The sequence below is a fragment of the Bemisia tabaci genome, chromosome 2 (genome assembly GCF_918797505.1).
Source record: "Bemisia tabaci chromosome 2, PGI_BMITA_v3".
In the NCBI taxonomy this organism is placed as follows: Eukaryota; Metazoa; Arthropoda; class Insecta; order Hemiptera; family Aleyrodidae; genus Bemisia; species Bemisia tabaci.
Genome location: NC_092794.1, coordinates 57,999,993 through 58,019,160, shown reverse-complemented (window position 1 = coordinate 58,019,160; position 19,168 = coordinate 57,999,993). Strand labels below are relative to the sequence as shown.

General features: G+C 40.3%; 1 protein-coding gene across 12 annotated transcripts in view; it reads left to right on the top strand.

Annotated features, from left to right (window-relative positions):
* Positions 1–1,072: 1,072 nt before the first annotated feature.
* RhoGAP19D (Rho GTPase activating protein at 19D) overlaps positions 1,073–19,168 on the top strand; it is a 185,527-nt gene continuing 167,431 nt past the window's right edge. For 8 of the 12 annotated variants that reach the window (XM_019040860.2, XM_019040859.2, XM_019040857.2 and 5 more), the window contains exons 1-2: positions 1,074–2,181; positions 8,897–8,982. In XM_019040860.2, the coding sequence (XP_018896405.2) occupies positions 8,902–8,982 (81 nt within the window). In that variant the 5' untranslated portion in view covers positions 1,074–2,181; positions 8,897–8,901. Of the gene's footprint in view, positions 2,182–8,896; positions 8,983–19,168 lie in introns of all 12 variants that reach the window. The other 4 variants (XM_072295927.1, XM_019040852.2, XM_019040861.2 and 1 more) reach the window with 2 other exon arrangements.

The window sequence follows — 19,168 nt, the reverse complement described above, 5'->3', positions numbered from 1 at the left end:
GTAAATGCAACGGTCCGCAGGTGAAGTTTTGAAATCTACCTTAAGGAGTTTTATTTCAAAAGTTTCAAACCAGCATCGTGCTCCTTGTTTAAGACCGTATAGTGCCTTATTTAGTTTGCAAACGTGATTTTCTTTACAAACAGCTGACGCTTTTCGCCAACAGAAAAAATAAAATAAATAATTGAAAGTAAAAGTTGAATTTTCCTTTTTTAAAAAATTGTAAAAAAAATTGAAAATTTGTTCATATATTATCGGCAAAATATGTTATCCGAAAAGTTGTTCTCTGCAAAAACTGTCCAACCCCTCTTGGGCCGTTATTGCACTTAACTCATCATCAGCAATATACAGCTAAAAATTTGACTGGTGAAATGGCCTCCTGCCTCTAAACAGGTAAGAGTTATATTTTCTTTATTCTTGATCACTCGAACAGTCCCCGAGATTCTTTTAAGAAGAACACGGACAATTTTGCCACCTTTGACTGGAATTTGACTGGACGTCACCTATCAATAAGTATTTTCCACAAAAACTTTTAGGTCAATTTTTTTAAAGGTTCATTCCTGCATGGAGTTCCTGTTCTTTTTAGAAAAAACACGTAAGCACCATTTCCAATACATACTTTGTGTTACGAGTGCATATAATAATGAGTGCGAGTATGAGAGGAGAAACTCGCTCTTAGACACTCCTCAGTTAGTCAGGTTGCAGCATTCCGCGGCGCATCTTACTCTCTGGCACAGTCTTGCCGTCTCTGCCCTCAGTCTTCCTATGGATCGGCCATTGTGTTCTTCTACTGCCAACTGTGCGAGAATAACCCTTTCGACCCACTCCTGATTTCGGAGGAATTAAATCCTGAACGAGACACTATTATGGAAAATAAATTTCTATTTAATGAATTATACGATCGAATTAAAACATCATATTGCTAGGATGACTTTATTGCACAAGTTTTTGGTTCAATTGGATCCATACACGGTGACATATTAAAGTTCGTTGAAGTTTTACTCAGTAAAATTTTGGCCTTTTATCAGTGGCACAAAACCATTGCTGATTATATTTTTTCCAGAGACATTTTTATTGCCGCAGAACGGCCGAAAAGTCAACCATCAGTGTGAATCGTGAACGTGGTGGTGTCATCTGTCAGTACCCGTCCTTACTGCAACTCGCGCGGACCAGTTTCGCGACGGTTTTTTTCTGGATTTTGCCTTCGGTCGGACTAATTACATATCCTCACAAAAAAGTAATATAGTGTTGCTAAGCATGTGAATCTGTGCATCGTTGTGGGTTTATAATTTACTAACATGCCTATCAGTTAACGGTTCGGTCGTTATTGATCGCCTACGTATTATTTTCATAACTGTCTCGCATCGTGCAAAATGTGGATGTGCAACGAATGGCCTGACCTTCCGAGTGCCGAAAATTCATCCTTCCGTAGTGCTACATCAATTTTTCGTCAGCCAGTCTCGATATTTTTCATTGCTGGTTTTGAGGTTAGCATCGCTCCTTGCAATTCACCTCTTTCATAATGTGTTAATTCCGTTAAATTTTTTCAATCGGAAATATTGATTACACAACATAAGATATAATTGTTGTGCCACATTTATAATGAGCTGGTCCGTTTGATATTCCTTGTATCTCATGGAAGATATTTTACTTTTTGCGTAAAAGTTTAATCGTATCCTGTGCCCCGGAAAGAAGGTAACTACTGTGCTACGTTCGATTTCCCACTCATCTGTTACCGTTCCAAGTTAAAGTTGGAAGTTCCCTCATTTTTCAAATTTAGTTTCACCAATGTTCTTCGTCTGCAGAAGGAGATAATTATTGTGCTATGTCTTATTCCATATACGTGTATCAATACTTCAATTCAATAAATCTTTCCCGCTTTGGATGAATGTTAATGTATGTCCAGTGCCGTGTGGATGTCAGTAATCACAGTTTTTCATTGGTCTTCAATAGTTAGTTGTTTTTGCCATTGGCTTTGCTAATTGTTAGCTTCAAGCAATTCATTAATTCCTCAAATTGTGTGCCGCGCTGCATTTATAATATTGCTCCTTGTGCAACATTATTCTCTTGTGTAAATTGTGTGTGATTAGAATCAACGAGAAATCTATCACCATGATCCTCCTCAGAATAAGGATACTTCTTCAAAGCAGCGCATTTTTGTGACGAAGTTTCATGACATCTTAGGTAAGCATAGTTTTCCTCCTTTTATGGCTACTAAGCACATCTTCGTTCATTACCTGTCTTACCACGGTTTTTCACTGATTCGTAACTGCTGCTGGAAACAGGCGGTTCTTTCTGCAGTTATCTTTAAGGCGAATGCAACTGCCATCAGCAGAATGGCTTTTGGCCAAATTTAAATTTTTTACAAGTCTGCAACTATGTCCAATCAAGAGTCCTGTAGAAAACACTAAATTAATCCAAAGGTATCATCACTTACTGCTTACGTTACTAGGCAATCTGACCCTTTAACAAATCTGCATCCAAATTCTGATTGCAAGCTAGAATTTCCAATCGGATAAAGTTTGTAGTACTTCTAAAAGTTCACTGTAGTAAACTGTTCTATATATCTGCTTGTAACAGCACTGTTTCCCCCCGGTTGTCCCTTGATTCCTACTAAACGACAGCAACGTAGCCACTCGCATATCAGGGTGCACTTTTTTGCTACGTGTTGGGTCTTCACTATGAGACCAATACGATGTGCTCTTTGAAATGTTGTTATCTACTTATTTGGGATTCGCTGTTTTGAGTGGATGTGTGCCTTGAGTGAACATGCGCCAAAACAGTGGTTGCACGGGAGGTCATAACCACTGACCAGAACACAAATACTTCCTCAGCCTCAGCAACTCACAAGTTGTTCGCAACTATGTGATTGCATTGTTAAGAACGATTTTCACCCTTGAACTTATTGATCCGCTTTCCAAAAAGTTTCGCTGCCCAATTATTTTTGTTGCTTTATTAGAGCAACGCATCTATTTGCTAGAGGATACTTAATAGACCTATAGATAATGTTAACCGCAGATGAAATAAAATTTTCTGAGGGGGTACTTACAATTGCATGCAAATGTAACAAATGTTAAAGTTTAGTGTACTGGTAAACTTACCAGTGAGAGTTCATTGACAACAACTTGCGATGGTAGTATCTGCACAATAGTCAAATATATACAAAAACAAGGGTAGAAGGTAGAGGAAAGGTAAAATTTCGGCAGACACTATACCAATCTAATTAGAGTACCCACTCCCTACTCTAAAATTTTACACCTCAGAGTGTTTTAAACAGAAAGACCAAATTTTTCTCCGCCACAGAATTTCAGAATTCCCCTCTGTATGAGTACTCCACACTTAGGCACTGAAACCTTCAGTATGGATACTTTCAGTGTCTGTAAATCCCTTCTTTTCAGCACTGTCTCATGGAAAAATCATTTAAGAATTTAATTAAGGCTTAGTATATTTATTTATGAAGCTGATCCTGTCAAAATGTCTCCTGTCTCTGTGGAGGGGATCCACTATTTTGCATCATTTGTTTTTTTAGGATGAGAGTATAAAAAAAAATCAGTTAAAGTAATCACTGAGCAACCGCTGTCATATTTCTTGCTGTTAGCTAAGTGTCTCGGCACGGGAATAAATGTCCGAGTAAATTGAAAAACAGAGACAAGTTTATGAAAAAGTAACCCACGCAATCCCTCGGTTCTAGCTCCACCCTGATTCCTGAAATCCAATATTCTTGGCGAAACTGCAAAAATGCGTATCTCGGTTGCCGTTATGGAGAGGAAGTCACTGAAATTTTTACAAAAAACGTTCGAAGATTCTTCATGTTCTTGTAGAAAATATAATATGACAGGAGGTCTGCAACGCCGCAAACCGAAATACGCATTTATGTAGTCAGGGGTGCACATTCTTCCATGTGGAAACTGTTCTCGGTATCTAGAATATTTCGCTGGGAAACCCTTCTACAGTGTTTCGGTACGTAACAAAATATGAGATTCGAAGTGAAGGAAGAAAAAATAATAGAAAAGGCTTCTACAAAATCTAGGAGGCTTCCACAATTTCACGCGAAAATTTATCGCGTGATCAGGGCAAAAAACGGCTTGGTCGTGTACTCGTTACAAGTTGACGCGCCTTCAATCCAGATAGCGGCAATATGGACATCACCCATGAACGAATAGTTATCTCAAAGCGCCTTTCAAGTCAAGTCAAATCTGCATAATTACGCGCTCAAAACCCGATTTACCTCCGATTGCACCGTTGCACACTTCCATCCGTGTCCCGTTTCTATTAATTTTTTTTTTTTTTAAATGAGCGACAGTTTTTCTCCAGATATTCCGCGAATTCCCCTTAATCATTGCTCATCTCAGAGGATTTCGCGGTGATATTTTGGTCACTTTTTGTTGTTTCTTTTTCCCCGTTTTAACCAGAGATAAATGTAGGCATGATCGGAGATTTTGCCTGGTTGCAATTAAGATACATATATTTCCTCAAATTATGATAGAAACGGGAAGCGAGACGAGAATTATCACGCGTACTACCAGTTTTACGGGAGTATTCGCGCCGCGCAGTGCTAGCGATCACAGCGTGGTCTTGTTGTCGTCGCTAAGTGACGCGCCTTCAATCCAGATAGCGGCAATGTGGACAGCACCCGTGGCCGAATAGTTATCTCAAAGCGCCTTCGGTAAACTAAAAAATGCATGACCATGCACAAGAAACCCGATTTATCTCCGATTGTGCCGTTACTTACCTCTACCCATATCCCGTGTCTATTTATTTACCTAGTTGTGTTTTCAAGCGAAATAACTCGTTTTCTCATAATTTTCCGGGAATTTCCCTAAGTCATTTCATAACAGAGGATTTCGCGGCGATATTTACCTTAATTCTTATTTATTTTATCTTTTTTTAAAAGATATTAAACGTAAGCATGATTTGTAATTTTGCAAGGTTGCCATAACGATACGTATTTTTCCTCAAATTCTGTATAAAACCGTGAGGTAGTTGAAAATTATGACTCGCGATCCTAATACGGATTAGCGACTCGCCAACAACGGGCGCACCGAGGTCGATTCATTGTCGCAGTGTTAAGCGCCTTCAATCCAACTAGCGGCAATATGGGCATCACCTATGGTCGAATAGTTATCTCGTAACGCCTTATGTTAATGAAGTCAATTAACGATGACCGTACGAAATAAAATGCGTATTTATCTGCGTATGTAACGTAGCACACCTCCACTTATCTCAATTTTAATCATAGAAAATTTCGAGGCGATATCTTCGTTTGCCCATTTTTTAAATTAAAAAAACATGGTCAGAGCTTCTGAAACGTTAGAATTAAGAGAATTTATGATGAAAGCGGGAAGAGGGCCAAGAATAATGACTCGTAGTGGAATGTTTCCGATCTCTCCATCGAATGCCGATGTGGTATCACATTTAAATCGTCTGAAAATCTGTTGCACGTAAATTGGACTTCTTAAGCATGCGGCATGTTTTCAAATGTTAAATGCTGCCGACAAAAGGTAATCGCTGTATGAGCACTCGGGAATTGCCAATTTTTTTTTCAAATCTGCTACAAAAATGAATATTTTTTCTTTAATGTTTCAAAGAAATTTACCCACAGGTTAGTATACTTTATCCATTAATCTCCAGGAAAAAACATTTATAACTTTTCTTAAAAACTACATTTTTACTCAGGGCAATTTTGTAACATTCGACTGATATTGCGGCGTTCTTCTAAAGCACGGCATTATGAGAGGCCAAAACTTCATCTTTTTTATTTTTTCTCCTTTTTTTTCAAGGAAGTAAATTTCATTATCTATGATGTGATGTTGTAGAAGAATGGTGACGCCGCGCCGTGCCCTATCATTTTTTGGTCCCACGTTCCCTTTTTTTTTCACGGATGCTTCTCGATGATTCACTCGAGTTCGTGCTTGTTCCTTCTCACAATTAGTCCGTTTGTTTCGTTTATGTTTGCATCGTTTCTTCATTCAGAAGCTCATGTTCAAAAAAAAAAAAAAAATAAATAAATAAATAAATAAATACAACCCGTTTCGAACGTAACCGCACTCAATTCACGTGTTTTTCAATGATTCAGGGCTGCAGAAAGTTCCTAGTCAACCTTCTCGTCTTATTTGCAAATGGCCGAAGGTGCTAATGTCTGTCAATTTGACCGAACTTAAAAAAAAGCTGAATAACAGTTGAACGAGGCATCCAAAAAAAAGTAAAATTTCCTTTTTCAACGCAGCTCAGTGAACAAAAAGAGTGTGCGAAATTTCATTCAGAGGTGCAGAGGTCAGGTCAAAAAGAGTCATTTTTTGGTCTGATTTCACCAGTGGCGTGCGGTGGGTTTAGTGACAGGGCAAGCTCTAGCGTTCGCCATCCGGGGGGGGGGGGGGGGGGGGGGTTAACGTAGTCTCTTTCCCCTCCTCAGGGAGCCTCCCTATAAAATTGTTAAAATTCTACGGTATTTGCTCTATTTTTCGGATGAAATCTGATGGAACGTCTTGAAAAACTGTGGTTTTATTACTTTCTCTCTTGCTTATGATTTCATTTACTCAACTTGTTTCAAATGTTACTGAGCATTAGAGGACGGCTCCATGCTCTTAACTCCTAATTTTGCCACTTATTTGAGGTATTGTAGTCTTTATTCTACATTATTTAGAATTTTTTGAGTTTAATATTAGAAATTAGAAAAATAAGTTAGAAAATTAGAATTTTCTGCGTTTAAAACATGATTGAGAATTTTCTAATTCATCACTAATCAGATCAAGTGAGGGAAATTTTATAGAATTTAAGGGCATTTGCACCGTAGGAGCAATTACAACCGCGACGGAAAGAGGGAGCAAGATAGCGCATCGGAGGCAGAAGCAGCGCGCTGCGGTGACGGGCCAAGAGATGGCCAAGAGAAGCGAGCTGCGATCGCGCAGCGAAGGGCTCGGACTCGGAACGTACCGCTCTACCCGCCCGCCTTGATTCCGCCGCCGAGCAGGGGCTCTCCGCTCAGCTGATCGCAAGCGATTCTCCAGCGCATGAGTCGGCCCGTGTTCAGGCCGCGCAGCGCGCTGCGCCAGCGCCACCTCCATCCGCTCTGGTGCTTACCTATACTTTAGTGGCACTAAACGTATTTCTGTCTCTCTCTCTTTCTGTTTTTAATGCAATTTACATACTGAACACGCTTTATAAATATATTTGCTAAAATGTAAAACATGCATCTAACAGGTGTAATTTTCTTCTTTCTTTTGAAATCTTTGGGCAAGCAGTGCTTGCCTTGCTTATCCGGACCGCACGCCACTGGATTTGACATAGGCTCTGAAAAATCTGATTAAATCAAGAGTATTTTTTCTTGTCGATGTTTTCAAGAGTCTGGACTCTAGATCCAATGTGGTTTTTTTTTCCAGTGCATGTTTTATTCGGGGAAATTTGGCAACTTTCGCATGTTCATACATATGGCGTTTTTCCTTAGCACGGCAGTGTATGCAACGGACTCGCTCCCTTCATTTCTTTCAAAAAGTTAGGACGTATTGAAAGGCACGAAACTCGTCCCTCCAGAGTGTGTCGGACGTTCTTCAGGGCTGAACGGCGTAAATTATTCAATTTTTTCTCCTATTTTTTCCCTCTCTCGCAGCGTCTCGTTATAAACTCTAACGAAGCGAGAACTCGCACGGGATTCATTAGCGCCCAAGCCCATGCCCTCCGCGAGGCACGTCGACGTCGTATTCGACGTCCAACGACGCGTCAAATCCTCGAAATTTGATTTAATTGTTGCGTCAAGAACGACCGGTCCTTCCTCAACGATGTGTGGTCTTCCAATTTGCATGACGGTGAGGAGGCCCCAGTATCAACACACGAACACACGCCGCTGCCGACCGCTAATGAAAATTAGCTAACGAAGCTGCTGCGTGCCCTTGAGGCTTTAACGACGAGGGAATGTCGCACAGTGGGGCCAGTCAATTAGAGAGGTTGGACATAAAATTTTTGACTGAAACCAAAATTTTTATGTTTATTCCGTCATATTTTAAATTTTAACAGGGTGTCTAGCATCAGGATTTTCCCGAATCTAACAGGATTTGAGGTCAATCAGGATTTAATCCCGTTCCCATCAGGATTTGAGGAAAAATCGGTCGTAAAAAAAGGATTTGAAAAAAGTCGGCTTTCCGCATATTTTCCAATAAGTATGCGTTATCTGTTCGTTAATTTTTCTCCGCCAAAAATCAGGATTTGGAAAAATTATGAAATCAGGATTTAGCAGTCAAAAATCGGGGAAAAACAGGATTTCCCAAAATGAAAAAAAAAATTGAAATCCTGTTTAAGTAATGCGTCTAGAAGAAAATTTCCCAAGAAAACCGATAGAATCACTTTTAGAACACCCAAGTTTTGTATGAACGGAGTTATAAGCGTTCAAAGTTTCCAAATTTTGTTCGACCTCTCCTATTGACTCGTCGTCAGTTCACTGTGCGTCGCGGCTCGGTTTCGCCTCACAATACCTTTCTCATAGCGCGTCTTTTTCGCACCACACTTTCAATTAGACGTTCCTGTGTGTTCCTGAGACAATCGCAATGGGGAAAATGGCTGAAAAAACTTTTTTTTCCAGCCATATACGCACAATTTACTCTGACAATTTATTTCTTCAAAAGAACAAGACTGCAATATCGAATTAAAATTTTTCTGATTTTTGTCCGTGATCGGAAGGAAAATCGGTGTAATTCAGTAGGAAATGCCCCACGGTTTCCCAGTGAAATTCCCAAGTGTTCCAAGACATTCTGGAACTTCGAAATAAAGTTACATGTTGTGTTATATTATTTATGTGTTAAATATTAAATTGTTGTGTTAAATTATCGCCCCCTCCCACCAACTTTTTCGTGTCTCATATAACTCTGTGCTATCCCGATTCTAATGTATCATTTTTGTGTAATTGCAGGGATAATGGCAGAGGATGAATCGAATAAGCGTATATCGCAGGTGACGTCACTTCCAGCTCCCCAGCCACCACCTCCTCTCTCAAACGTAAGTAATTGAGATCCTCAGGGATATCTGTTATTTGTTTTGGCTTAGCACTCAGAGCACGTGGTTATGAATATGGGCCTGAATCTTGTCGGCCGGCTGAATTTTACTCACTTGTACGGAAGACGTTAATTTAAGACCATTCTTGGCCATCTGGGTTTGATACTAGAATCTGAAGATAGGCACACTGAAAAAAAAATCTCGGTGTATTTACTAAGAAAAGGGTAAAATTACTGAGAATTCAGGGTTCTATTTGATCCCAGTTTTTTCTTGGTAAAATTACCATTTATGGAATTGGTAATTTTACCGAGAAATCTCGGTAAAATAATGACTTTCTCGGTAATTTTACTGGACCCTGGTAAAAACTCCAATATTTTTTATCGACTGTGGTAGAATTACCGAGATAAAATAGCAAAGTTACCGGGAATTGATTACCAATAAAAGTGGTATTCTTACCTGACAAAAAAATAGTAAAAATACCAGTTTTTAGGTAAGCTTACCAGCCTGTCTTGGTAAAATTACCAATAATTGGTAATAAAAAAGTGAGATGGTAAAGGTACCAACGGACCTTGGTAAAAACACCAAGAAATTTTTTTCAGTGCAACTGCATTTTTCTAGTGTTTTTTGTGTAAGAATGTCGGCTGCCTTTTTGGGCCCTGAGAGCGAACCTGTCCGCATCCGCACTCTTCCCATCCAGGCACTTAACACATTGGTTTCACCATACGTTTCCCTGTGGGAAACGCCGTATGAACAATCGGTCGTCGCTAAATTTCTCACAGGAAAATTTGCGAGTATTCGGGGTGAAATTTGGCAGGAAACTCTGTTGGGAGATTTTGGTTGTCACTACTCTTTCCTGTGACACGGCAGAGCAGCGGTGACCGGTGCGAGCGCCGGCTGGCGCGATCCGCGACCAACTCGGTTGCCGTTGCCTCGGCTCGAGTGGATACTGGTCCTGGATGTGCTCACTAGGTCACGATCGCCGCCGCCGCCGCAGTGCCGCGTCGAGTGAGACAAAAGAAAACGCACGGATGCCACCTATAACGACACCGCTGCTAGTCCTTTGTTCACCAACACACTCCCCCGCTTTCCTCTTCTTTTCGGAACTCGAGAGCCACCGTCCGCCGCGCCGTCGCACCTCCGTACTCTGCCGTGCTCAGGAAAAACGCCGTATGAACATTCGAGAGTTGCCAATCTCCCCGAATAAAACATGGATTTTTGACAACAATCATGCATATTTTTCCTTGAAATTTTCAGATATTTTAGATTTAATTGCGTACAAAATTGTCTGAAAAATTGGGGGGCAAATACTCATAAGTTTATCAGGAAATTCGTGTTTCATCAAATGAAATTTGGCAACGCCTGAAGGTTCATACGGCGTTTTTTCCTCAGCACGGCAGCGTACTCTGCCGTCCTAAGGAAAAACGCCGTATGAACCACCAGGCGTTGCCAAATTTCTCGGTAAATATATGAATATTTTTTTCCCAATTTTTCTGATAATTTTGTTCACAATTTCACCCAAAGTTTCTGAACATTTCAAGGAGAAATATTCGTAACTTTCATAAAAAATAAACATTTCGTTGACGAAAATTTGGTAACTCTCTAATGCTCATACGGCGTTCTTCCTTAGCACGGCAGTCGACACGGAAAAAACGAGCTTAGGGTTGGGACCTACATGTTAGTGCTGGGCACTAACGAGGGTTAGATCAAATGGAGCCAGCAAGTCAGAGGAGTGCTGGGCACTAAACAGCTCGAGGCTGGGTCACTAAGGAAGAAGTAGTGTCAAGCCCTAAAGTGACTTTGGAGCGAGCGTAAAATATGAAACGCCTCCGCCTGGGATCGAACTCGGGTTGCGCCGGTGGAAGACCAGCGCGTTACCACCAGGCTATCGTGACTCCGACGTCTCATGGGTGAATTTACACCTGTTAAGCGCAACTACGTCTCGCAGCATCTGATTAGCACTACTCATGTTCAGTGCCCACCTGAACTGCCTTCCGGTGTTGAGCTGTACAGCGCTTAGATGCCAGCCCTCAACTACTCCCCACTAAACGGCCAGTAGTGCTCAACACTAGTCTTGTTTTTTCCGTGGAGGGCAGTGCTCAAAACCACCAGGTGCCATGCGTTCATGATTTTAGGATCTGCAGGAATAGTTCCTCCTAAAGTTTCTGAACATTTCAAGGAGAAATATTCGTAACTTTCGTCAAAATAGGTAAACGTTTCATCAGAGTAAATTCGGCAACTCTCGAATGTTCATACGGCGTTCCTCCTTAGCACGGCAGTGCCGTATCAGGGATTCAAGGAGGAAAGCCGTATGAACATTCGAGAGTTGCCGAATTTACTCTGATGAAACGTTTACCTATTTTGACGAAAGTTACGAATATTTCTCCTTGAAATGTTCAGAAACTTTAGGAGGAACTATTCCTGCAGATCCTAAAATCATGAACGCATGGCACCTGGTGGTTTTGAGCACTGCCCTCGACTGCCGTGCTAAGGAAGAACGCCGTATGAGCATTAGAGAGTTACCAAATTTTCGTCAACGAAATGTTTATTTTTTATGAAAGTTACGAATATTTCTCCTTGAAATGTTCAGAAACTTTGGGTGAAATTGTGAACAAAATTATCAGAAAAATTGGGAAAAAAATATTCATATATTTACCGAGAAATTTGGCAACGCCTTGTGGTTCATACGGCGTTCTTCCTTAGGACGGCAGAGTACGCTGCCGTGCTAAGGAAAAACGCCGTATGAACCTTCAGGCGTTGCCAAATTTCATTTGATGAAACACGAATTTCCTGATAAACTTATGAGTATTTGCCCCCCAATTTTTAGCACGGCAGTGCCGTATCAGGGATTCAAGGAGGAAAGCCGTATGAACATTCGAGCGTTCCCAAATTTCCTCCGATAAAAGTATCATTTTTAAGGAAAGTTATGAATATTTTCTCTTACAGTTTGCAGATGATCTAGATCTGGCTGCGAATGGAATTATCTGAAACATTGGAGGGAAAATATTCCCAAATTTCTCTGAAAATTCTCATTTTATCAAAGGAAATTTGGCAACGCCTGAAGGTTCATACTGCGTTTTACCTTAGCATGGCAGTAAGGAAGAAGGCCGTATGAGCCACCAGGCGTTGCCAAATCTCCTTTGACTAATCACGATTTTTCAGGAAAATTTGTGAATTTTTCTCCTCCGTCTTTTTAGACGATTTTGCCCTTAATTTGATTTAAATAGTCTTAAAATTGCAAGGAAAAACATTCATAACTTTTCTTAAAAATAAGTATTTTCCGATAGGAAATTTGGCAGCTTTCGAATGCCGAATGAAGTAATTGTAGCCTTGATATCTTAAACTCTTACTAGCTGCTTCAGCTCGCTACGCTCGCTTGCGCCGCTAGCCGGGGGCAAGCCCCCTGGACCCCCAGTCACTCGCTCCGCGAGTGACTGTTGGCTCGCTTCGCGAGCCAAATTTTGCTACTACAAGTAATTAGAGGACTTCCTGGTGGCAAGCTGACAAATTCAAAAACAAAGAATAAGAAACTAATAATGATAACCACCTACTTCTAGAAAAAGAAACATCCTTGAAAAATAAAAAAAAACACTCCTGTAAAAGAAAATCAAACACTTTGTGAAAATTTAACGGTGCGGAAGGGTGAAGATTAATCACTGATTCTCTTGGAAGAATACATAGGCTGCCGTAAAAAAGTCAATTAATAATAAAGCCTGTGCTACCGTAAGAAGGAAAATTATCTTCTGAAAAATACACATCAAAACTAAGTAATTTTCATGTAAAAAAAAAAGAAAAAAAAAAAAAAAAAAAAAAAAAAAAAAAAACTAAAGAACAAAATCAAGAAAGCAAAACTCTAGACGCACTGATAAGAAACATGGACAAACCGAGAACTCATTATGTGCAATGCGACGAAGGAAATGCTTAGCAGGTGTTCCGAGTCGGACAGCATAAGGAAGGGAGTGAAACTGCCATATGACCCATGACAGGGTAGAAGAGTGACACGTGTTGTGAGCAGGTAGGGATGGGTTTACGTGGAGAGGGAAACGGAAAATCAGAGGGTGGGAGGTCCCCCAACCATATGATTCGTCCAGCGTCAAAAACGCAAATATGTCGTCATCAAATCGAGGACAATTTTCCAACGTCGGTCGCGCAAATCGAAAAACGAAGGATTGTTGGCACATCTAGAGCCTATGAGCTTTCATTTAAAACAAATCCGAGGAAAATCGGTCCAGTAGTTTCCGAGATAGAATTAGCACAAACTGTCCAGCGGCAAAAACGCAAATATGTCGTTATCAAATCGAGGTAAATTTTGCAACGTCGGTCGCGCAAATCGAAAAACCAAGGGATGTTGGCACGTCTACAGCCTAAGAGCTTTCATTTAAAACAAACCCGAGGAAAATCGGTCCAGTAGTTTCCGAGATCGAATTAGCACAAACTGTAGGAGGCCAAAAAAGGCCTTAGGATATTAAATATATAGATTAAGGTATCAAGGCTACAATAACTAGCTTTTACTTCTATGAACATGAGAGGAGAGGATAAGCTTTCTTTCTTCATTTGAATCTCTAGAAGTGAGGATCTCTTTTACATTTTTTAGTAAAAGGCAACGTAATGTAACGAAAAAATCCAAGTGGAGAATTCAGATTTCTGAGGCAGGTATGCGGGGAAATGAGGAAATTACGGAAATCCGTAAATTCTTTCGCAACGTAGGTCTGAATAAGTTCGTAACGTGAATATGAAACGCGGAGTAAAGGAGCCAAAGGAAAGGTGGAGGAGTGAAACCACGACAGCGAGGTCACTGCCGTTTCGGGGTATAGCTCGGTTGGAATGGCCCATCAACCAGGAAATGACGGGAACCGAAGGAAGAATGTAGAGGCAAATTCGCCGAGTTCTGCGCTTGGAAATTGCATTTTTGCGGGCCGGTCGCCAACTGCTTAATCGAGCTGAGGAAAAACGTCGTGTCAACAGTCAACACTCGACCATTGCCAAATTTTTTCCAATGAGATAAAATTCTCCGTCAATTTTTCTTTTTGAATGGGTCTAGTCGTATTTTGTTCGAAACAAAAAAATGTCTCCGTTTTTTTCTTGTTTTTTTTTACGCGATTCTGAACAACCATTGAGAGAGCAACTTCCAATTTTAGGTTAGAAGACAGTATTGCTTTTTGAGCAACATAAAAACGACTCGCTTTGAGCACGTTGAAGTTGTTGTACAACAATGTTGCTGTAGGGGCTCCCAAATTTAACGCGCGAAAACAAGCCCCGCCCCCACAACACAAAACAACTTCGAACAAAATGCGATTGTTGCTTGTTTTCACAACATGTTGCGAGTGTTGCCTCCAAACAAAATACGACTTCTGTTGAACAAAAGACACACACTGGGAAAAAAAACAAACAAAAAACACATTGGATCTAGAGTCCAGACTCTTAAAAACATCTACAAGAAAAAATCCCTTGATTCAATCAGATTTAAGCAAGCCTCTTAATTTGAGCGGATTTCCTTTTGATTTAAAGTTAAATCATATTGAATCAAGAGTCCTTTTTCTTGTCAATGTTTTCAAGAGTCTGGACTCTAGATCCAATGTGTTTTTTTTTTCCAGTGCACAGTCAACTAAGTAGACACTTGTAGTAATCTTCATGATAGGTCAACCTTAAACCCTGTTTTCTAACCTGAAATTGCAACGTGTCCTCTGACCTTTTGAATTCTCTCATAAATCCATCGATATTCTATCGGGGAAATGTTGGCAACATTTGGCTGTTCATGCGACGTTCTTTCTCAGCGCGGGAGAGCAGATTCTGGATGGTATCCTATGGAATGATGGAAGCGTTTCATTTCAGCGTGCGACTCTGAGCTCGCGACGACAAGCCTTGAACAGTGTGAACTGGCCCCGAGGCGTTTGGCAAACAGCATAGCAGTTGTGGCCACACTGTGCTGCTGTCTCGTCCAAGCTTTCAAGCTCATAATCAAACTACTTTGTACCCTCTCCTAAAACTTCAGCTTACCGGTTTTGCCGAGCTCGTGAGATTTGTCAAACGGGAATACCGCAACCGCTCCTTTGGACCGTCCATTAACGACGTCAGGATCAAGGGGTGTCTGACATGTATCTGACGATAGTGGGAAGGAGCTTTACAACCTGACGTCAGGCCATAATAAACGTTCTTTTTAAGGGGAGTCCGATCGGAAAGGTGCGTGGCGCCGATTTTCGTTATAAGACCGAACCGTGAATCATCAGCTTGTTTCCTATTTGAAGCCATGGTAAAGAATCTATTCGAAAACGAAATTAGATTTTTACGAAATTATGCGCCCAAAATTTACGAGTTCAGAGTCGGACGAAGCTGGTTTCTAGACCTCAAATACACTTCATTAGTAAACTATGCTTTCATTACACTGTGTAAATCTTTTTTCTCGTGGAAGTTAGAAAAACGGAGACATACTCTTGGTGAAACGACAAGACGCAACAGTTATCTAGATTACCAGTGTTTGTCGAAGGTCAAAGTACAACCCGCCCGTTAATTCCATGATATGATAAGGAACCGTTATCAACCCCGGAGTCAGGATCGAACCTAGTCACAGTCTTGTGTTTACGTTACCCTGCCTGTGTGCTGAGCTGGGTCCTGCCTTTACTTCTTACGGAGGGGATACATGGGTTCAGGGTTGTCGTGGTTGCAGCTTTGGAGTTCCCACACGAAGTGGCAACCTTTCAAACGTTTTTGCTCCCTATCTGTGTAGAGTCCCTTCATACTCAGAGTTACGACATTTCAATTTTGGTCGGGCTGAAATTGGCCTAAAAAAAATCCAATTCTGATTGGTTCTCGCTCATGGAGTCACAAAAGAGTGCACCAAGATGGCGGTGGCTCGAATGTGAACAAAAATAATGAAAATATTACCTAACTCTGCTTTATCAAGAGTAAATTGTTATTTCCATCGGTCCAAAATGAAAATAGGTAGATTGAGAAATGATTCACAAACCAATCTCATTTTATTTTTCATTGATCAGTTTTGTTGATGTCGTTATTTTTGGATGACAGACATCGCAGGATTCCTCATCCTTATCCCTCAATATCTTTCGTTTGGGTACACACTTTTGTGACACCATGGCCAGTCCAGGCCAGCTGATAATCGAGATGTCTTAACTCTGGGTATAAAAAAATTCCGCAAAAGGTCCGGAAGTTTTTTTCATTTTTTGGTCATTTTTGTCTCAATTTGAGCGAGAAATTCAAATTCTTGAAATCTCTCAAATTTCGTCAAATGGAGGTACTGAAAAAGTGCTGAATTTTTCTATCGAGGAGGTAAAGACTTTTTTGGGAATGTACTGTAAAAGTACTGATTTTTGGCCCGCCTGCTTTAGTAGACACCCTGATTAGTTTCCTTATGCACATAAGTGTTTTTCCAGAAGAGCCAGAATTTATAGTTCCAAATTGCAAAATGCAGTCCTGTTTTCAAGGAATTCACGAGCGCGTTCGTTTGTCCCCACCAATAAACAGTTAAATAAAGGCATAATCAGATGATATCGACAAAATGTCAGTATCAAATAGAATATTCAAATCCGTGTAGGCTTATTAACCTAAATTTTTTTCAACTAATTGGACTATCATGACAACTAAAAAGATTAGGCCAATTATTACATGTAACCCATGAAATCCAGTTAAAATGAAAAAAGAATTTCCAAATACGCTATCGTTAAATCTAACACTAGAATTTATATATTCATATCTTTGAATTGCTAAAAAAATATATTCCTAATAAAATAGATATTATTAATCTAATCCTCGAATTTTTGAATTTATTTATAGTTAAATCATAATGAGCTCAGGTACCCCGCTCGTGTTCCCTCCTTTTTTTCTGATTTTTTTCGTGGCCGCAATGGCACTGATGATGGAAACACAGACGGCGAGCTCATCAGGTGTGCGAAACGGCATTTTTCATGGGCGGAAATAAATGAGTCGGAAGAGCAGACGGAGCAGAGCACATGGTGCCGGTCGCGATTTGGGTCACGTGGTCACACGCGAAGCACCAATTACGTGCTTCCGTCGCGAACGGCGAATTTTGGTGACCCTCTTCCGAACCCTGTCCCAGATACGAGTGCAAACCTGCAGCCTTAAGGAAAAACACCGTATAAGTCTTCGGGTGTTGTCAAATTTCATTCGATAAAATATGAATCTCCGTGGAAATCGGTGAATGCTTTTCTTCGCATTTCTCAAAGAATTTTATTCATGATCGGATCAAAATTATCTGAGAATTTCACGAGAAAATTTGGCAAAGCTTAAGCAGGGTTGCCCGTAGTCAGAGAATACCGAGAAAATTGGGAAATTTTAGGGAATTTTGAAAAGTTAGGGATAATTACGAAGTTGTCAGGGGAAAAAGACGAAAATGTCATCGAAAATGACGATAATGTCAGGGAAAATGTGTTGAATCACCTTTAATCTCTTTCTAGAATGGGTTTGAGGTTTCGAACAACAAATTTTGCCTAGGAAAACAATTTTCAATTATGTCTTCTTAACTATCTGTCATAACCTCAATTGTCAGGGAATTTCACCAAAATGTGTCCGGGGAATCAGGGAAATGTCAGGGAATTTCATTTTCCAATTTCTGTGGCAACCCTGTTAAAGACTCTCACGGTGTTCTTCCTCAGCACCTCAGAGTCCGTCGCCCGACCCTCTTATGTTTTCTCGCTAATGTTGGCAACGCTGCGGCGACCTTTGCACTTACCCAAAAGCACCAACCAATACAACAGAAGTCGATGCCGTGACGTCGAGAATCAATCAAAAGTCCGGCCAGGCGACCGGCGTTCCCGTTACTTATGTTGGAATTCGTTTGTTGACTTTTGCATTCTTTGGGTGTGGAGCAACAAGCAGGGGTGCAGAAAGTTCCCAAACGCGGACCATTTTTCACGATTCGGCGTTTGTGTCTCACTGTCATCTAATTGTTTCCAATTTGCCTTGCAGTCGAATGTCCCATTTTGTGGCCAATTGCCACATCTCACATCAAAATATACAATTTGGCCTGCTCAATTTCGCGCTCAGGAAGGCGGCCAAAAGGATTCTCTTTAAAAATTTAGTTTATTCTTTCGATAAATTTGACTATTTAGAGTTAGAGTTAGCTTGCCCCTGTTCGATGCGGGTAAAATTGAGCCCATACATTAAGTAATAGCTCAACATCACAAACAACATTTTTTGACATGGGCGTGTACTTCGCGGAATAAATATAGTTTTGAGGAAATTGCATTTGAAAGTTCAAAATGCTGTAGGCACCTCCGAGAGGTTCAGTTATTTTTCAAAATTGTTCAAACCTAGTTTCAGGTTTTGCTCTCGAGCATTTCTAGCTAAAATTTCTAGTAAACCTAATGAGAAATAGCGAGCTTATAATTTTCAGTGTTTGTCAACCGCGTGGATCCCTCTTAACAGATCTATGAGGGTTTTGCACTGGAAAACATTTTCTCCGCTGAATATTTGATGCTTATTCCTTTTCTTGGTCTTATTTTGTCCTCATCCACGTCAAAGCCAACTATATTTAAAGATCAGGGGTGCAAATTGTTCCTCACCGTACGTAAATTATGTATTTGCCCTATAAATTGTGAAGGCTCAGCATTTTTTTAGCCGGCAGATTTTCAGTTTTCAGATTTACCATTCTTGTGGAATAGTGCGATTTTAGCGAACATTCTACATTGTACATTAAATTCAACAAAATTTTGATCAGCGCGTAGCGTTGGCCTATTTTCGAAATCATTTAAAATACCTCAATTGACAAAAAATATTTTTTGGATAGAACCATGTATCTGTACAAGAGCCTAAACCGCTGCACGCCCATTTATCGACAACGCCATAACTAAGTTTTTACTTTTTGATGGATAAAATCTAGTTATTCGTTGAAAGAACGTTTTAGTCGTTACACATCCTTTTTCCTTTTACCAAAAAATTTATCATTGAAGGGTTGGTTTCACACTGCCGTGCTAAGGAAGAACGCCGTATGAACTTTCGAGAGTTGCCAAATTTCCTCGATAAAATGTTTATTTTTGAGGAAAGTTATGAATATTTTTCCTTTACATTTTTAGAATCTTTAGGTGATATTGCGAACAAAATTATCCGAAAAATTTGGAGGAAAATATTTATAAGTTTCCTAGGAAATTCGCGTTTAATCAAAGGAAATTTGACAACGCCTGAAGATTCATATGGCGTTTTTCCCCAGCACGACAGCACT